At 44.7% G+C, this 17,569-nt stretch overlaps 1 protein-coding gene across 2 annotated transcripts in view; it reads right to left on the reverse strand.

The window, feature by feature from the left end:
- Positions 1-5,262: 5,262 nt before the first annotated feature.
- Positions 5,263-17,569, reverse strand: part of ASTN2 (astrotactin 2) — a 479,279-nt gene continuing 466,972 nt past the window's right edge. For both annotated transcript variants that reach the window (XM_058159180.1, XM_058159179.1), the window contains exons 21-23: positions 12,248-12,348; positions 10,301-10,484; positions 5,263-6,228 (exon numbers count right to left, since the gene is read on the reverse strand). In XM_058159180.1, the coding sequence (XP_058015163.1) occupies positions 5,991-6,228; positions 10,301-10,484; positions 12,248-12,348 (523 nt within the window). In that variant the 3' untranslated portion in view covers positions 5,263-5,990. The remainder of the gene's footprint in view (positions 6,229-10,300; positions 10,485-12,247; positions 12,349-17,569) is intronic.

The following is a 17,569-nucleotide window of genomic DNA, read 5'->3' on the forward strand; positions in this document are numbered from 1 at the left end:
ATTTCCTCTTGCACATTAAAATGAGCACGTCCCCAACCTATGCGGTCCTGAGTAAGTAGTAACTGTGAGAGTCCTAGTGGACAACCATTCAAATAGGAGCCAGCCGTGTGCAGCAGCTGCCAAAAAAACCCAACACAGTTCTGGGGCTGCATAAACAGAGGGATAGAATCAAGATTCACGTGAAGTCTTAATACCACTTTATAAGGCCTTGGTAAGGCCACACTTGGAATACCTGCATCCAGTTTTGGTCCCCACGATGTAAAAAAGATGTGGAGACTCTAGAAAGAGGGCAGAGAAGAGCAAGAAAGATGATTAGGGGACTGGAGGCTGAAACATATGAAGAACGGTTGCAAAAACTGGGTATGTCTAGTTTAATGAAAATAAGGACTAGGGGAGACATGATAGCAGTGTTCCAGTATCTCAGGGGCTGCCCCAAAAAAGAGGGAGTCAAGCTATTCTCCAAAGCACCTGAGGGTAGAACAAGAAGCAATGGGTGGAAACCAATGATAAAATCCTTTTTTTTACTACCGGTTCTGTGGGCTACAAGCTACACCATGTCTACACGTAGACGTGGTGTAGCTTGGTGAGCGTGGTAGACGTGGTGTAGCTTGGTGAGCGTGGCTTGGTGGGCATGGCAGGGGAAGGGATACTGCAAAATCTCCATTCCCACCCCACTCTGGGGCCAGCCATTTGCTGGTTCTCCAAACTACTTAAAATTTTCGCTACTGGTTCTCCAGAACGTGTCAGAACCTGCTGGATTTCACCCCCGGTGGAAACTAATCAAGGAGAGAAGCAACTTAGAACTAAGGAGAAATTTCCTGACAGTGAAAACAATTAATCAGTGGAACAGCTTGCCACCAGAAGTTGTGAACGCTCCAACACTGGAAGTTTTGAAGAAGAGGTTGGATAACCATTTGTCTGAAGTGGTGTAGGGTTTCCTGCCTAAGCAGGGGGTTGGACTAGAAGACCTCCAGGGTCCCTTCCAACTCTTGTTATTCTGACTTTTATACATTGGGTTTGACAGAGGTCTGACAGCTTTGACATAACTAGCTTTTATTCCTATGATAGTTGGCCTTACAGTTTTGAGAAACAGACTTTATTTATGTTTATCGTTGCTCATTTCATCATCTTTTTTTCTTTTTTTTAACGCTGGTCGAACAACAAAGACACGTTAACTGTGCATTTCTCCATTCTACAAAATCATCAGAAGACCAGAACAAAGTTGGGGAATGAACCAGAAGGGATTTAAGGCAGCGAAATTGTAACCCATGTATTCTGGCTTGCAAATGTTTAGAACTATATATAAACCAGGTTTCACTTTACAGAGGTGTCAATACAAAAATATATAAATTACTCACAGTCTATGGAAGGAAGCCAATTCCACTGCTCCTAGTTGCTCACTGAAGTTCCAATGACAAAATAGCACCTGCTTGTAGCTTCTAAAGAGCCTTCAGAAACGTCACAAATCCAGGAAAACAGGCAAGGTGGTCACACAACACAGAAGCTGGTTTAAGCCTTGCTCCAATATCCACCCCAAAAACTTGTTGCAGGCAATCCAACCCCAATGAGGGGTGTGTGTGTGAAATTCCTCTGCATTGTACCTTGAACCCAGAGTAGGAGTCAGAAAAGACTTAGTTCAACTGAGCATGTCTGTTTTGAAGAACTTCACCTGATGGTTGCTGGGCGGACAGTTCTTCAGCGGAGGGGAGAGAAACTAGCACACCCCATGCTATATTTTACCACAATCTCACAGTGCTTCAAAAGCTAAGCGGCCATGGTGGCACAGTGGTTAGAGCACAATGCTACAGGCTGCTTCTGCAATTTTGACTCTCCCAATCAGAAATGGTTTAGGGTCTCCTCCTTGGGTGGGGGGTTGGACTAGATGACCTACAAGGTCCCTTCCAGCTCTATTCTTATTGATTGATTCAGCCTAGAAATGAGGAGGACTTTTTTGACAGGGAGAACAATCAACCCATGGAACTGAAGTTGCCTTCAGAAGTTGTGGGAGCTTCATCCCCTGGAAGCTTTCAAGAAGAGACTGGACTGCCATTTGTCAGTATCGGTGTAGGGTCTCCTGCTTGGGCAGGGGGTTGGACTAGATGACCTACAAGGTCCCTTTCAACTCTGTTATTCTATATTCAATGGAACAGATCGCCTTCAGAAGTTGTGGGAGCTTCATCCCTGGAGGCTTTCAAGAAGAGACCCGACTGCCATTTGTCAGTAACGGTGTAGGGTCTCCTGTTTGGGCAGGGGGTTGAACTAGATGACCTACCAACTTCTGTTAATCCATTAATGGTTTAATGGAATATTAATGGCCTCTGGTGGCTCAGACTGGTAAGACAGTCTGTTATTAACAGCAGCTGCTTGCAATTACTGCAGGTTCAAGTCCCACCAGGCCCAAAGTTGACTCAGCCTCCCATCCTTTATAAGGTAGGTAAAATGAGGACCCAGATTGTTGGGGGCAATAAGTTGACTTTGTATATAAATATACAAATGGATGAAGACTATTGCTTAACATAGTGTAAGCCCCCCTGAGTCTTTGGAGAAGGGCGGGATATAAATGTAAATAAATAAAAAAAAATATTTACGCATTGCTAAGATGTCGGCTGGTTTTTCTAAAACAGCTCCATTTTTGACCAATCTAACGTCCTGTACGAACCTACCAAGAATATCCCGGTTGCAGAAGGAAGCATCCCACGTGTTAAAAAACAGATTTCTCACCTCCTTCAATCTGCTTTGATTCTGACACTGGAGATCAACAGATTGTATCTTACCTGTGTCCTCTTCTGGTTTTCAATGAGAAGCTGGGACCGTAATGGAGACGGACAATTGAGGAGGAAGATTGCTTGTGAGGTTCAAGTAGCTGCCCAATTTTTGTCAGTTAAAACAGAGAAGATGGTAATTGTTCTCTCCAGCCCCCAAATCTTACCATATCAATACCGGAAGCAATATCTTTAGCATTTCAAACAACATTTAGAAGCATGTATAATTTTAGAGTTTCAAAAAAAAAAAAAAAGGTTAAACCATGGAGGACTGGACGAAACTTGGTTAATTGGAGACGTTTCATTACTCATCCGAGTAACTTCATCGGTCAAAAATAAAACACAATTCGTTAGATTAATTCATTCAAAATTATCCTTGCCGATATTCAATACTTTTGGGTTAAAACATCGACTATGTAAATAAATAGGATGCAACAGAAGAATTGAATTTAAAAGCAAAGACAACTGTCGATGCGGAAAGTTGTAAAAATGTTATATAATGTTGTTACTTGTGTTTTATATTTTAATCTGTTTGGTGTATGCATATGTTTTCTTTCTTTTTTTTTCTTTTTTTTCTTTTTCTGTTACGTCTTTGGTTTTTAAAAGTGTAAAATATTCAATAATATTTTTTTTAATTAATTCAAAATTACCAGTCATTTTAGAGTTTCCAAATTTCTCCCAGTGATATAGTACATATATGTTGTTTCGCCGGCAAGTAATTTTAACTTTTATTTCTGACTTAAAGGACAAGGAGATACAAAAGAATGATTGAGCCAGATAACATTGTAAGAATCGGGCAAAATCCAGTTTAACTGGAACCCAGACAAGCAATCTGGAAAACTGATCTGATTTTTCTAGGGCACCCATATCACACTGGACCAAACTGAATTAGATCCAGATATTCAGAAGCGTGCCCAGACTCACAATATCTCACAATATCTGTTCCAAACTGATCTGAAATCCGTTTGATGGGTGAAAAAGCCACAAAGGTATTAATTTGTAAATATAGGAACTGTTTGAATTTAAGTGCACGTGAGATTGAAGTGTAAACACTTTTTTTTTTAATTTAATTTTTTTTTTAATTTACATTTATATCCCGCCCTTCTCCGAAGACTCAGGGCGGCTTACAGTGTATAGGGCAATAGTCTCATTCTATTTGTATATTTTACAAAGTCAACTTATTGCCCCCACAACAATCTGGGTCCTCATTTTACCTACCTTATAAAGGATGGAAGGCTGAGTCAACCTCGGGCCGGGCTTGAACCCGCAGTAATTGCAGGCTGCTGTGTTCTAATAACAGGCTTCTAACAGCCTGAGCTATTACAGCCCTACTAGCTTCTTGACTTGATTCATATAGCCACCATTCAAAGTTACAACAGCACTGGAAACAGGGACTTAACGACTGTTTCTCACACTTACGACTGTTGCAACATCTTTGTGGTCACATGATTTAAAATGCTTGGCAACTGGCATGTACTTATGACAATTGCAGGGTCCCAGGGTCACGTGATTACCATCTGCAACCCTCTCACGAGCAAAGTCAATGGGGAAATCCAATTCACTCAGTTATCTTAACAAGCGCAGTGATTTCCTTAATAATCGTGGTAACTGGCTCATATTTATGACGGTTGCGGTGTCCCGGGGTTATGCGATTCCATTTTGCTACCTTCTGACGAGCAAAATCAACGAGGGAGCCGGATTCACTTAACAATCGTCTTACTAACACAACAACTGTGGGGTTTAGCTTTACAACCGTGGCAAGAAAGGTTGTAAATTAGGGCAAAACTCACGTAACAACTGTCTCGCTTATAGCAACAGAAATTTGGGGCTCGATTGTGGTCGCAGGTCAAGGATGACCTGTAGCGGACAGAACATTGTCTCTCTTGTTCCAATATTGTAGGGGCTGCCACAGAGAGGAGGAAGGGGGTCAAGCTCTTTTCCAAAGCACCCGAAGGCCAGACAAGGAATAATGGATGGAAACTGATCCAGGAGAGATTCAACCTGGAAATAAGGAGGAATTTTCTGACAGTGAGAACAATCAACCCATGGAACTGAAGTTGCCTTCAGAAGTTGTGGGAGCTTCATCCCTGGAAGCTTTCAAGAAGAGACTGGACTGAAATCTGTCAGAAATGGTGTAGGGTCTCCTGCTTCGGCAGGGGGTTGGACTAGATGACCTACAAGGTCCCTTTCAACTCTGTTATTCTATATTCAATGGAATAGATCACCTTCAGAAGTTGTGGGAGCTTCATCCCTGGAAGCTTTCAAGAAGAGACCGGACTGCCGTTTGTCAGAAATGGTCTAGGGTCTCCTGCTTGGGCGGAGATGGGGTTGGACTAGATGACCTACAAGGTCCCTTCCAACTCTGTCAATGGGAGAAGAAACTTGAGCGAAGTTCAAGAGGCGATAAGGAAGCAGATGCATTTTGGGGTAGGGGAAAAAAAGATTTTTCTGACATGACTCAACAAAACAACAACAACAACACAACAGGCAGGCCAAGAGGTTGGAAGTAAATATGAATGTTTTAATGCACAGAACAACCTGTCAGGATACCTATAGTGACAATCACCCAAGGAGCCTTTCTTTATTTCTTTATTTATTTTTGACACCTGATGTACGTATGATACGTGCCACTGTTCTCTTGCAAAGTTCTTTCTCCATTTTGCTGCGAACTGCTCAGTGGCTGCTACAAGGATGCGAGCCCTTTCCAAAACGTAGGTCCTTCTGACTTCCGGTCTAAAATTCTCACGTTACTCCAAGCCTCCAAGGGTGAGTCAGCCGCTGTTGCCCTCCCAAGTCCAGCACTTGTGGGTCCCCCATCCCCCCCGCCCCCCCGCCCCCCCATCCCACCAGCTGAGTTGTCTCTCCATCTCCGGCTCTCAATTTTTGGAGATTTTTAACTGGGAGAAACACGTCGAAAAAAGAGGTCGCCTTTTATTTTATTTTTCCCCTCCCCATTGGATGGAGCGAAACGATGGACTTCCTTCTTAAATAATAATTGTTATTATTATTATTATTATTATTGATAAAAAGAGAGGGAACCTAAGCAAAGGGGAGGAGGGTGGGATCTTGCTGCCCCTTGGATGGCTGTGGATTGTCCAGCTGATCTCCCGTCCATCAAATGGTAGGTTTGCCACATGTCCTTGACTCGCTTGAGCTGGGGGGGGCGGGGAAGAGTGAGTGGCTCTGCCCCATCGTGCCTCGGTTGGCCGGCCTGGGTTTTTTTTGTCTTCATCGTCCCTTGGAGTCGCCGTACATGTTGCGCAACAGGGAGATCATCTTCTCTTCGCAGGTGATCTTGGTGTCCTTCAAGACGTTGTACCAAACCATGCCAGGGGATCGGTCCTCCTCGCTGCGGCAGAATAAGTAAGGCATGGTGTCAGTCCGGCTCTGGATGTAGGCGCTGCGTAGCAAACTTGAACAGTGGTGACTGACTTTCTCCAGCCGCCGTAAGATGAGATGGGCTTTTCTAGAAGGGAGAAGGAAGTGGGAAAAGAGAAAAAAAAAAGGCAGCGTTGAGGTTCCGAGGAAGGCAAAGAGGAAGAGGAGGAAGAAGAGGATGGGAAGAGGAACTGCCATTTTTAGTCGCCGTTATGGTGCGGGAGAATCCAGATTAGTCCGTGGTAGCAAAATGATCAAACTCAAAGGGAGGGGAGTTTGTGGAGAGGAGGAGGAGGAGGAGGAGGAGGAGTAGGAGGAAGAGGAGAACTGTGGCATCCTTGGTGGTCTTTGAGCTCGGTGATTTTCTTGCAGATGTTTCATGACCCAAATAGGTTACCTAATCAGGAGGATGGAGAAGAAGAGGAGGAGGAGGAAGAGGAAGAAGAGGAGAAGGGGGAAGAGGTAACAGAGTGGGAGTGGGGTTTGCATGGAGGAGGAGGAAGAAGGAGAAGGAGGAAGAGAAGAAGAAAAAGAAGAAGAGGAGGAGAGAGAGGGAGAAGGTGAAGGAGATGGAGAAAGAGAAGAGAGGAGGAGGAGGAGGAGGAAGAAGAAAAAGAGGATGAGGAAGAGGAAGAAGAAGGACGACTGTGGGGTCCTTGGTGGTCTCTGAGCTTTTTTGTAGACATTTCATGATCCAACTAGGTAAAACCAGTACAGAAAACATCTGCAAAAACTCACCACGCTTACACAGCATTGAAAACCTCTTCCAGAATTACTTTGGAACAGCTGCGCTGAATCCCTCTCCATTCCCAATTGTACAGCCACAAACATTTTGCTCTTTTTAATTTTCCCATTAGGACAAAAATAAGCAAAACCCACTGCTTTTACCCATACCAAAGGAGGGTATTAAGATGTTTAAGGGCCCGGAGATGAAAACATACAAAGAACGGTTGCAGGAATTGGGTATGTCTAATCTAGAGAAAAGAAGGATGAGAAGGGGGTGACACGATAGCAGTGTTCCAGTATTTGAGGGGCTGCCACAAAGAAGAGGGGGGTCAACTTATTTTCCAAAAACACCTGAAGGTAAGACAAGAAACAATGGATGGAAACTAATCAAGGACAGAAGCAACCTAGAACTAAGGAGAAATTTCCTGACAGTGAGAACAACTTAACCAATGGAATAACTCATCACTGAAGGCTTTTAAGAAGAGACTGGGCAGCCCTTTGTCTGAAATGTTATAAGGGTTGAACTAAAAGACCTCCAAAGTTACTTCCGAGTCTGTTATTCTGTTATTTTGACTCTCTTTCTAGCGAACCACTCTTTGGAGAGGCTCTAAAGAACTCCAAATTAGTTTCTATTTTTCTCCGTTATTCTATTTATTTATTTATTTTGTCACAACATCATATAAAAAAGATTATATAGTATATAAACATATATATGAATAAATATTAGGAGGTATAAGCATCAATATATATATAGGAAGAAGAAAAGAAAAACAATAGGACAGGAACGGTAGGCACGTTTGTGCGCTTATGCACACCCCTTATGGTCTTCTTAGGAATGGGGTGAGGCCAATAGTAGAAAGTTTTAGGATAAAGTTTTTAGGATTATGAGAAGAGACCACAGAGTCAGGTAAAGTATTCCAAGCACTGATGATTCTGTTACAGAAGTCATATTTTCTGCAATCTAGATTAAAGCGGTTGACATTAAGTTTAAATCTATTAGTTGCTCTTGTATTATTGCAATTAAAGCTGAAGTAGTCTTTAACAGGAAGGACATTACAATAGATGATTCTATGAGTTAAGCTTAGGTCTTGTCGAAGGCGACGGAGTTCCAAGTTTTCTAAGCCTAGGATTTATTCCGCTAGTTGGGAGGGAAAATTACACTAGAATTAAAATGAGTTGAGAGCCGCGGCCTTTGAATGCTTCACTCAACAGGAACTGGACCGTCTTTTTGAATTATGATCCATCTCACCCGACGTAGCTCTTTGAACCAGTCTGTTCCTCTCAACCCTAGAAACCCTGCAATGATAGCCTTGGGTGTGGCCCATGGGAACCGGGCCTCAGCCAGCTGGCTGGGAGAATCAGCAGCAAAATTTAGCATCTTACAAATCAGAATAAATTTGTAGGGAAGGTACGAGCGGAGTGAAAACGGAACCCGTGGAGGCTTTCCTAAGGAGGAATCCATCGGCCAAAAAAACAGATTATGGCGAGTTATTCAGGCCGAGCTACCGAAGTGAGTCACTTGTGTGAAAAGGTTAATGAAGTCACGTCTAAAGGGTAGACTTATCTTTGGCTGACATTTTCCCCTGAGGAAGGGGGAAACAAAGGAGAGGGAAGGCTGGGAAGAGGAAGTGGGAGGAGGGGGGAAAATAGGGGAGAGAGGTACCTCCCAGGGCAGGGCGGAAGATAAATCTGAAGGGCAGCCACTTGGATGTCATAAATCACCTTCTGGGTCCTCTTCCAAGCACTCGCTATAGAGGAGGTCGGACTTTGTCCAAATCTGGAGATGAAATTGGCCAGGACTCCTGACCCTGACCTTACTCCTACCAACTCCGCTCCAGAAAATGGGAAATTTGGGGGGGGGGAAGAGAAAGGACAGACGTTAATGATGCGGTTAAAAAAGGCAGGTCAGGGAAGGGAGGTCGTAAGAGGGAGTTACCCAGCTGGCCTTCTGCTGCCAACTCCTAACCGCTTCCTCCCACACAAGGCCACCTCTGTTCCACCTTGTCTATTGGGAGGTAGCTAGATTATGTGATGATGGAGGGAGTGTTAGACGCCCAGGTTCTAGAGCTCCCTGGTTTGGGATGAAATGAATGAGGGAATGGATAAACCAGGAGTGAAAATCCAGCAGATTCTAACAGGTTCTGGAGAACCGGTAGCGGAAATTTTGAGTAGTTCAGAGAACCGGCAGATGCCACTTCCGGCTGGCCCCAGAGTGGGGTGAGAATGGAGATTTTGCAGTATCCTTCCCCTGGAATAGGGAGGGAATGGGGATTTTGCAATATCCTTTCCTGAAATGGGTTAGGGTTAGGGTTAGGGTTAGTCTGCAAGCATGCACAGTACACGTGAAAAGCATGCTGCGTATGCATGCTCATTACACGCCAAACACGTGAATTAAATTCACTAGAAAGCAGGATTTTAAATCGCACGGCACAGCTGATAGTTGGAAATACTGGTTCGGAGGAACCGGTAGCTTTTTTTTTTTACTACCGGTTCGCCTGAACTGGTAGTTTTTATCACTACTGGTTCGCTCAAACCGGTAGTTTTTATCACTACTGGTTCGCTCGAACCGGTAGTTTTTATCCACTGGTTTACTGGAGTGGATGAGAAGAGGAAGAGGAGGAGGAGGAAGACTGTGGGGTGCTTGGCACTCTGAGCTTTGTGAGTTTCTTACAGACATTTCATTACCCAACTAGGTAATGTCATCAGTGCAGTGATGATGTTCCTTAGTTGGGTAATGGAATATCTACAAGAAGGGTTCTCTGAAACCTCTCAAGTGGTTTGAATTTCCGAGGGGTCAAAAGGGCAGACGCTCACTTATGCTGGTGGCATCTTAGCTAGTCCTGTTGTGTCTCGCTCGTTTTCCCTGCAGCCGGACCCCTCTTATCTCCTTCCGAACGCTGAGGAATGTCCTGGCATGCCTCCAGGCCCCAGCCCTGGCACCATGCCCAGACAGGCCGAACAAGATGAAGGGCCTGAAGTGCCTCCAGCCCCAAGCCCTGGCTCCATGCCCAGGCAAATGGAGCAACTAGACCCCTCCCCCTCCCCCACAGTATGTGAGCCTGAGGAATGTCAATTACCAACAGCTGGAGCCTGGAGAGATCCTCACTTCAGGAGAATTGATAGGCGGCATCAGCAGAAGGAAGGGAGGGGCAGGCCTGGATAAGTGCTGAGCCATGGAGCCACACCCCATGGCCTATATAAAGGATCTGCTTTCTGGCATTCTCTGAGTCAGGCAAAGTCTACCTTGGATTGCTGAAGTCACTTCCTGGTCTCCTGCCTGCCTTGAGAACTTTGCTAGGACTTTGGCAGAGCTGCAGAGGCACGCCTGATACGGACTTCCCCGACCCGGCCGTCAGCGGAGGAGTGGGACACGACAAGTCCTAACAAGTGTAAGGAAGAGAGCAGGAATACTACACTCTGGGGAAAAGAATTACCTGGGGCCGAGCTCATCCTCGCTACGCCAGACAAAGTCCCCAAATTTCTCGTAGTGGGAGTTGTAGTGATGCTGGACTCGGGAGAGCATGGAAGCGGAGACTTCCATGAGGGTGTTGTAGGCTGTTTGTTGCTCCTTCCCACTGGTGTAGCCATTGTACAAGTTGTAGATCTTATCTGCTATCTCTGGAAAACAAAGCAGAGAGGGGGGAAAAAATGCTGAGCAGGAACCATGGAGCAGAACATCTCCTAGTCTCCAACAAAGCATCCGAGGACAAAACGAGAAGCAATGCATGGAAACTAATCAGAATCAGAACAGAGCTGGAAGGGACCTTAGAGGTCTTCTAGTCCAGCCCCTTGCCCAAGCAGGAGACCCTATACTATTTAAGACAGATGGCTGTCCAGTGTCTTCTTAAAAACCTCCAATGATGGAGCACTCACAACTTCTGGAGACAAGTTGTTCCACTGGTTTAATTGTCCTCACTGTTAGGAAGTTTCTCCTTAATTCCAGGTTGCTTCTCTCCTTGATTAGTTTCCATCCATTGTTTCTTGTCTTGCATTCTGGTGCTTTGGAAAATCAATTGACCCTCCCTCCTCTTTGTGACAGCCCCTCAAATACTGGAACACTGCTATCATGCCTCCCCCCCAGTCCTGATTTTCCCTAGACTGGCTAAATCCTGCAACCATTCTTCATATGTTTAAGTCTCCAGGCCTTTAATCATCTTAGTTGCTCTTCTCTGCACTTTTTCCAAAGTGAAAAGGAATGCAAATCATGGAGAGAAGCAACCTGGAATTAAGGACAAATTTCCTGACAGTGAGAACAATTAACCGGAATGGAATGACTTATTTCCAGAAGTGGTGGAGCCTCACTGGAGGCTTGTAAGAAGAGATTGGACAGCCATTTGTCTGAAATGGTATATTGTTGTGGCCTGCCGGCAGCCAGCAGAGCTGGCAGCAGAGCAGTGAGGAGGTTGGAGAGGAATGTGGGCCAGTCCTGGAGTCTGGGGAAGGCTCGGACAAGGGATCTGCATCGGAGGCAGAGAGGGAGCCAGGGCCATCTGAGAGTTATGTGCTGCCCCTGGAGTCTCCAGAGTCTGACATCAGCGAGGCAGAAGAACAGGGTGAGCTTGTTCTCAGTGTGCACATGTGCAGAGCTGCCAGAAGACAGGAACAATTAAGAAAAGAGGGTCGACTCAGGAGTAAGGCTTGGAGATGATTGGCCTCTCCCATTAGACATAAGAGAGAAGCGAATAGGACATGAGCTTTTGCAGGAAGCAATTAGTTCATCTGGTCGGTAAAGGCTCTGGAAAAGCTCTGTTTGACTCTGTGCTAAGTTTGGCCTTGCCCTGCGTGTGGCAATTAGTTCTCTGGCAGCATTCCAAGGGAGATAAGGTGGGTGTTTGTAAACACTCCCCTGAAAGACTGTTTGAGAAGCCTGTCAGACTGGGAATGACAATAATTCACAGCTGTCTGAATTAAAGAGGTTTGCAGGACTAAGTTTGTGCTACTTACTTTCTAAGGAAGCCTAGGTCAGAACATATATAGAGTCTCCTGCTTAAACAGGGGGTTGGACTAGGTCCCTTCCAACTCTTGGTGGTTCTGTTCAATTGAGTCTAATTATCAGTTTTTTCTTTTAAAAAATGACTCCCTTCTATTAAAGGAAAAGAATTACAGAGCAATTCCAATGCACCAGAAGAGACCAAGTTGTTTCGTGTATAAACTGGTCAAAGATTTGCTACTTTATCCATTCACCCAATTGCTAAGAATCCTGGGAGTTGAAGTCCACACATCTTAAAGTTGTCCAGTTTGGGAGGGGAGGGGAGGGGAATCGCTCTAGACTACGTCCCAGCAATATTTCAGCATGGAATATCCGTGAGAAGCTCCGTGAGAAATTAAGGCCAAATTAAGATGCGGTTAGGAGCCTTTAGCCACGGGAACAAGTTTTTTACCTTCTGCTTTGGTGTCGTCCACGAGCGGACAAGCCGTTCTCAGCGTGATGGTGCTCAGTTCTGAGTGTCTCCCACGAGTATCTACGGCATAGAGAGTAAATCTGGAAAAAAAGAGGGTAAACGTGAGGAAGAAAGAGTTTGAGGAACACTTTTCTTCTTGTTAGGGCTCTTTCAGCAGCACACAAAGAAAGAGGGTTCATTCAGACAAGATATAAACATAGGAGCAGAGATGGTATTCAGATGGGTCGGACTGGTTCGGGCGAACCGGTAGTAGCGACCTGCTGGTGGGCCTGTCCACCCACCCTGGCGCTATGCCATCCTATTGAGCCACGTTTTCAAGCCGTGCGCATAGGTGGAAGCCAGGTGTGTGAGCAAACAGCATGCATGGAAGGCCACGTATGGACGTTGCATGTGCAAGTGAAGCGATCTTGCAGGCACGCGTTCCCACATTTTCGGTGCTGGGCGAACTGGTAGGTAAATTATGTGAATCCCATCCCTGCATAGGGGGTTACGATCTAAGTTTCACCGTGCTCCTTTCTCAATGTCCTTGACCACTGCTCTGAATGGAAAGGGTGGGGGGGAGAACCAAAAACAAATGTAATGGATAAAAATAATAATAAGAAAAAAGACCAAGCATGCTTAGGAAGAATTTATGGGGTAAAAAATACAAGGTCTTTGGCTGGAGAGAATTGAGGGCAAAAAAAAATAAATTTCTAAGCTTTCCTTCAACGTGTTTTCCTAGGGGATAATATCTATCCATCAGTCTGTCAGTCCATCCATCCTTCCATCCACCAACCCTTTCCCCTTCTTCTTCCATCTGATGTAGAACAATGGAGAAAATTGGTGGGGGGGGAGAAGGAGGAGGAGGAGGAAGAGGAGGAGGAGAAGAAGAGGAGGAGGAGGAAGGGGGGGAAGAGGAAGAAAAGAAAGAAGAAAAAGAGGAGGAGGAGATAGATGAGGAAAAGAAGGAGGAGAAAGGGAAAGAGAAAAAAGAGGAGAGGGAGAAAAAGGAAGAAAGGGGGGAGAAGAAAAAGAAGAAGAGGAAGAAGAAGAAGAAAAGGAGGAGGAGGTGGAGGAAGAAGAAGGAAGAGGAAGAAGAAGAAGAAAAAGAGGAGGAGGAGATAGATGAGGAAAAGAAGAAGGAGAAAGAGAAAGAGAAAAAGGAGGAGAGGGAGAAAAAGGAAGAAAGGGGGGAGAAGAAAAAGAAGAAGAGGAAGAAGAAGAAGAAAAGGAGGAGGAGGTGGAGGAAGAAGAAGGAAGAGGAAGAAAAAGAAGAAGAAAAAAGAGGAGAAGGAGGAGATAGATGAGAAGGAGGAGGAGAAGAAGGAGAAGAAAGAAAAGGAGGAGAGGGAGAAAAAGGAAGAAAGGGGAGAAGAAGAAAAGAGGAAGAAGAAGAAAAGGAGGAGGAGGTGGAGGAAGAAGAAGGAAGAGGAAGAAAAAGAAGAAGAAAAAAGAGGAGGAGGAGGAGGAGATAGATGAGAAGGAGGAGGAAAAGAAGAAGGAGAAAGAGAAAGAAAAGAGGAAGAAGAAAAGGAGGAGGAGGTGGAGGAAGAAGAAGGAAGAGGAAGAAAAAGAAGAAGAAAAAAGAGGAGGAGGAGGAGGAGATAGATGAGAAGGAGGAGGAAAAGAAGAAGGAGAAAGAGAAAGAGAAAAAGGAGGAGAGGGAGAAAAAGGAAGAAAGGGAGGAGGAGAAGAGGAGGAGGAGGAGGAGGAGGAAATAAACCTGATGAAGTCCAACTCTTAAATTATTTCTAAGCAGAAGGATAAGGCCAATAAGGAACTTGTAAAACTCAAAACTATTTTGTTTTTAGGCTGGAAGAATCACGATGGGCTAAACGAGGGGATGGCCTGGAAGCAAGTTCCTTTCTCCAACATTTTGGGCCACGGCTGCCACGGCCCTCCTTAAATCTGTAGCCTTGCATAGAATCATCATCCTTTCATCTCTGCTTCCAGAAATCCCGAATAAGGGAGAAGAAGATCCAAGATGCAAATTCTATTCCCTCTGCACGAGAAGCGACTTCCAGAAACTTTGAAGAATGTGCAAAATACTTCCTCTGGGAGGAAGTTATGGAAGCAGCTATCGGGGACAGAAGCCAACATCTGCCCTTCTCTCTCTCTCTCTCTCTCTTTCTTGTTTTTCTTTAGTCATTGATGTGGGCAGCAAAACCTGTCTTTCTTTTTCCTTTCTCTCTCCAAAACAAAAGAAAAGAGACAAACAATAAAACCACTGCTATGCCTACGGATGGTCCAGCTAGAGAACCAAAGGAGAAAAGGACGACGCTTGTTTTATCAAAGGTTGTCTTGCAAAGGTTCGGTTTTCAAAAAAGAAGAAGAAAATAGAGAGAAAGGCTGCCCCAGATACAACATGTCCACCTGATAACTTGGATATAAAACCCAGGGAACATTTTATTGACGCTCTGCTATAACATTCTCATTCTCTTTTTCCCTCTCCCTCCCTCCCTCCCTCCCTCTCTCTCTCTCTGACTCCCTCACTCTCCCTCTTCTCTCTTCTCTCTCTCCCTTTTTTCTCTTCTGTCTGTCTCTCAGTTTCTTCCTCTCTCTCTCTTCTTCCATCTCTCTCCCCTTTTTTTCTCTTCTATCTGTCTCTCAGTTTCTTCCTCTCTCTCTCTCTTCTCTCTCCTTTTTCTCTCTCTCCTTTTTCTCTTCTGTTTGTCTCTCAGTTTCTTCCTCTCTCTCTCTCTCCTTCCATTTCTCTTCTCTCTCCCCCTTTTTTCTCTTCTGTCTGTCTCTCAGTTTCTTCCTCTCTCTCTCTCTCCTTCCATTTCTCTTCTCTCTCCCCCCTTTTTCTCTTCTGTCTTTCTCTCCGTTTCCTCCTCTCCCCCTCTCTCTTCTTCCATTTCTCTTCTCTCTCCCCCTTTTTTCTCTTCTATCTGTCTCTCAGTTTCTTCCTCTCTCTCTCTCTCTCTCTCCTTCCATTTCTCTTCTCTCTCCCCCTTTTTTCTCTTCTGTCTGTCTCTCAGTTTCTTCCTCTCTCTCTCTCTCTTCTTCCATTTCTCTTCTCTCTCCCCCTTTTTTCTCTTCTATCTGTCTCTCAGTTTCTTCCTCTCTCTCTCTCTCTCTCCTTCCATTTCTCTTCTCTCTCCCCCTTTTTTCTCTTCTGTCTGTCTCTCAGTTTCTTCCTCTCTCTCTCTCCTTCCATTTCTCTTCTCTCTCCTTTTTTCTCTTCTGTCTGTCTCTCAGTTTCTTCCTCTTTCTCTCTCTTCTTCCATTTCTTCTCTCTCCCTTTTTCTCTTCTATCTGTCTCTCAGTTTCTTCCTCTCTCTCTCTCTCTCCTTCCATTTCTCTTCTCTCTCCCTTTTTCTCTTCTGTCTGTCTCTCAGTTTCTTCCTCTCTCTCCCTCCCTCCATCTCTCTTCTCTCTCCCTCTGCCTCCCTCTGTCTCCCTTTTTCTCTCTTCTCTCCATCTCCCTTTTCTCTCTCTCCCTCCCTCTCTCTCTCTCTCTCTCTCTGTGTCTCTCAGCTTCTCTCTCTCTCTCTCTTCCATTTCTCTTCTCTCTCCCTTTTTCTCTTCTATCTGTCTCTCAGTTTCTTCCTCTCTCTCTCTCTCTCCTTCCATTTCTCTCTCTCTCCTTTTTCTCTCTCTGTCTCTCAGTTTCTTCTCTCTCTCTCTCTTCTTCCATTTCTCTTCTCTCTCCTTTTTCTCTTCTATCTGTCTCTCAGTTTCTTCCTCTCTCTCTCTCTCTCTCCTTCCATTTCTCTTCTCTCTCCCTTTTTCTCTTCTGTCTGTCTCTCAGTTTCTTCCTCTCTCTCTCTCCTTCCATTTCTCTTCTCTCCCTTTTTTCTCTTCTGTCTGTCTCTCAGTTTCTTCCTCTCTCTCTCTTCTTCCATCTCTCTTCTCTCCCTTTTTCTCTTCTATCTGTCTCTCAGTTTCTTCTCTCTCTCTCTCTCTCTCCTTCCATTTCTCTTCTCTCTCCCTTTTTCTCTTCTGTCTGTCTCTCAGTTTCTTCTCTCTCTCCCTCCTCCATCTCTTTCTCTCTCCCTCTGCCTCCCTCTGTCTCCCTTTTTCTCTTCTCTCCATCTCCCTTTTTCTCTCTCTCCCTCCTTTTTCTCTTCTCTCTCTCTCTGTGTCTCTCAGCTTCTCTCTCTCTCTCTCCTTCCCTTCATCTCTTTCTCTCTCTCCTTTTTCTCTCTTCTCCCTTTTTCTCTCTTTCTCTCTCTGTGTCTCTCAGGTTCTCTGTTTCTCTCTCCCTCCCTCCATCTCTCTTTTCTCTCTTCTCTCTCTCTCTTTCCCTCCCTCTTCCCTCCCTCTCTCCCTCTTTCTTTTCTCTCTCCCTTCTCTCTCCCTTTTTTCTCTTCTGTCTGTCTCTCAGTTTCTTCCTCTTTCTCTCTCTCTCTCTCTTCCTTTTTCTTTTCTCTGTCTCTTTCTCTGTTTCTCAGTTTCTCTCTCTCTCCCTCCCTCGCTCCATCTCTCTTTTCTCTCTTCTCTCTCCCTCTCCCTCCCTCTCTCCATCAGTTTCTCTGTCTCTCCTTCCCTCCATCTCTCTTTTCTCCCTCTCTCTTTTTTCTCCCCAACCCCCAGCACAAGAGAGAAAAATGTGTAATCTCTGTGAAATATCCAGTGGTTAATCTAATTTCAGTTCAGCTTTCTAACAACAAGGGACATTCAAATTGTATACTCCTTAGCTACCCCGTAGAAAAAAATTATGCCTCTTTTCTAGCCACTGTGATACGAAATAGATATTTATACAAATATTATGCACCAAAGCCACAAGAATGCATTTCCTCCTATGGATGGCAGCTTGGCACAATTAGGAAACAGTAAATCAACAAACCAAGCATGCCGTGCCAAGCGAGACAGTAAAACAAAAAATGTTAAGCCTCTCCGAATCGGGCTTTAGGCTCCATGGATTGGTACATCCACAATTTCAACTATTTGACCAAAAAAAAAAAAAAAAAAAGCCAATGTTTACCCACTCCAAAGAGATCAAAGACAATCTTTATGGAAACTACTACAAAGATACTTTTGTAAAGGAAAGAAAGCAACTTCAGTGGAAACACTGATCGTAAAGAGCCATGCCGAAGAAGATTTTAGGGTGGGGAGAGAGACCTCGTCAGGGGGAATCATCTTATTCTGAGCTGGAATACATCACATTTTGCCTACCTCGAATATCCTGCAATTCTGGGAAATGTCTATTTGGCTTCATTTGAGATAGATGATAGATAGATGGTAGGTTGGTAGGTAGGTAGGTAGATGATGGATGGATGCGTGGATAGGTGGATAGATGACACAGGATAGATTGATGATAGATGATAGATAGATAGATAGATAGATAGATAGATGGATGGATGGATGGATGGATGG

Source organism: Ahaetulla prasina, chromosome 16 (assembly GCF_028640845.1).
Source record: "Ahaetulla prasina isolate Xishuangbanna chromosome 16, ASM2864084v1, whole genome shotgun sequence".
NCBI lineage: Eukaryota > Metazoa > Chordata > Lepidosauria > Squamata > Colubridae > Ahaetulla > Ahaetulla prasina.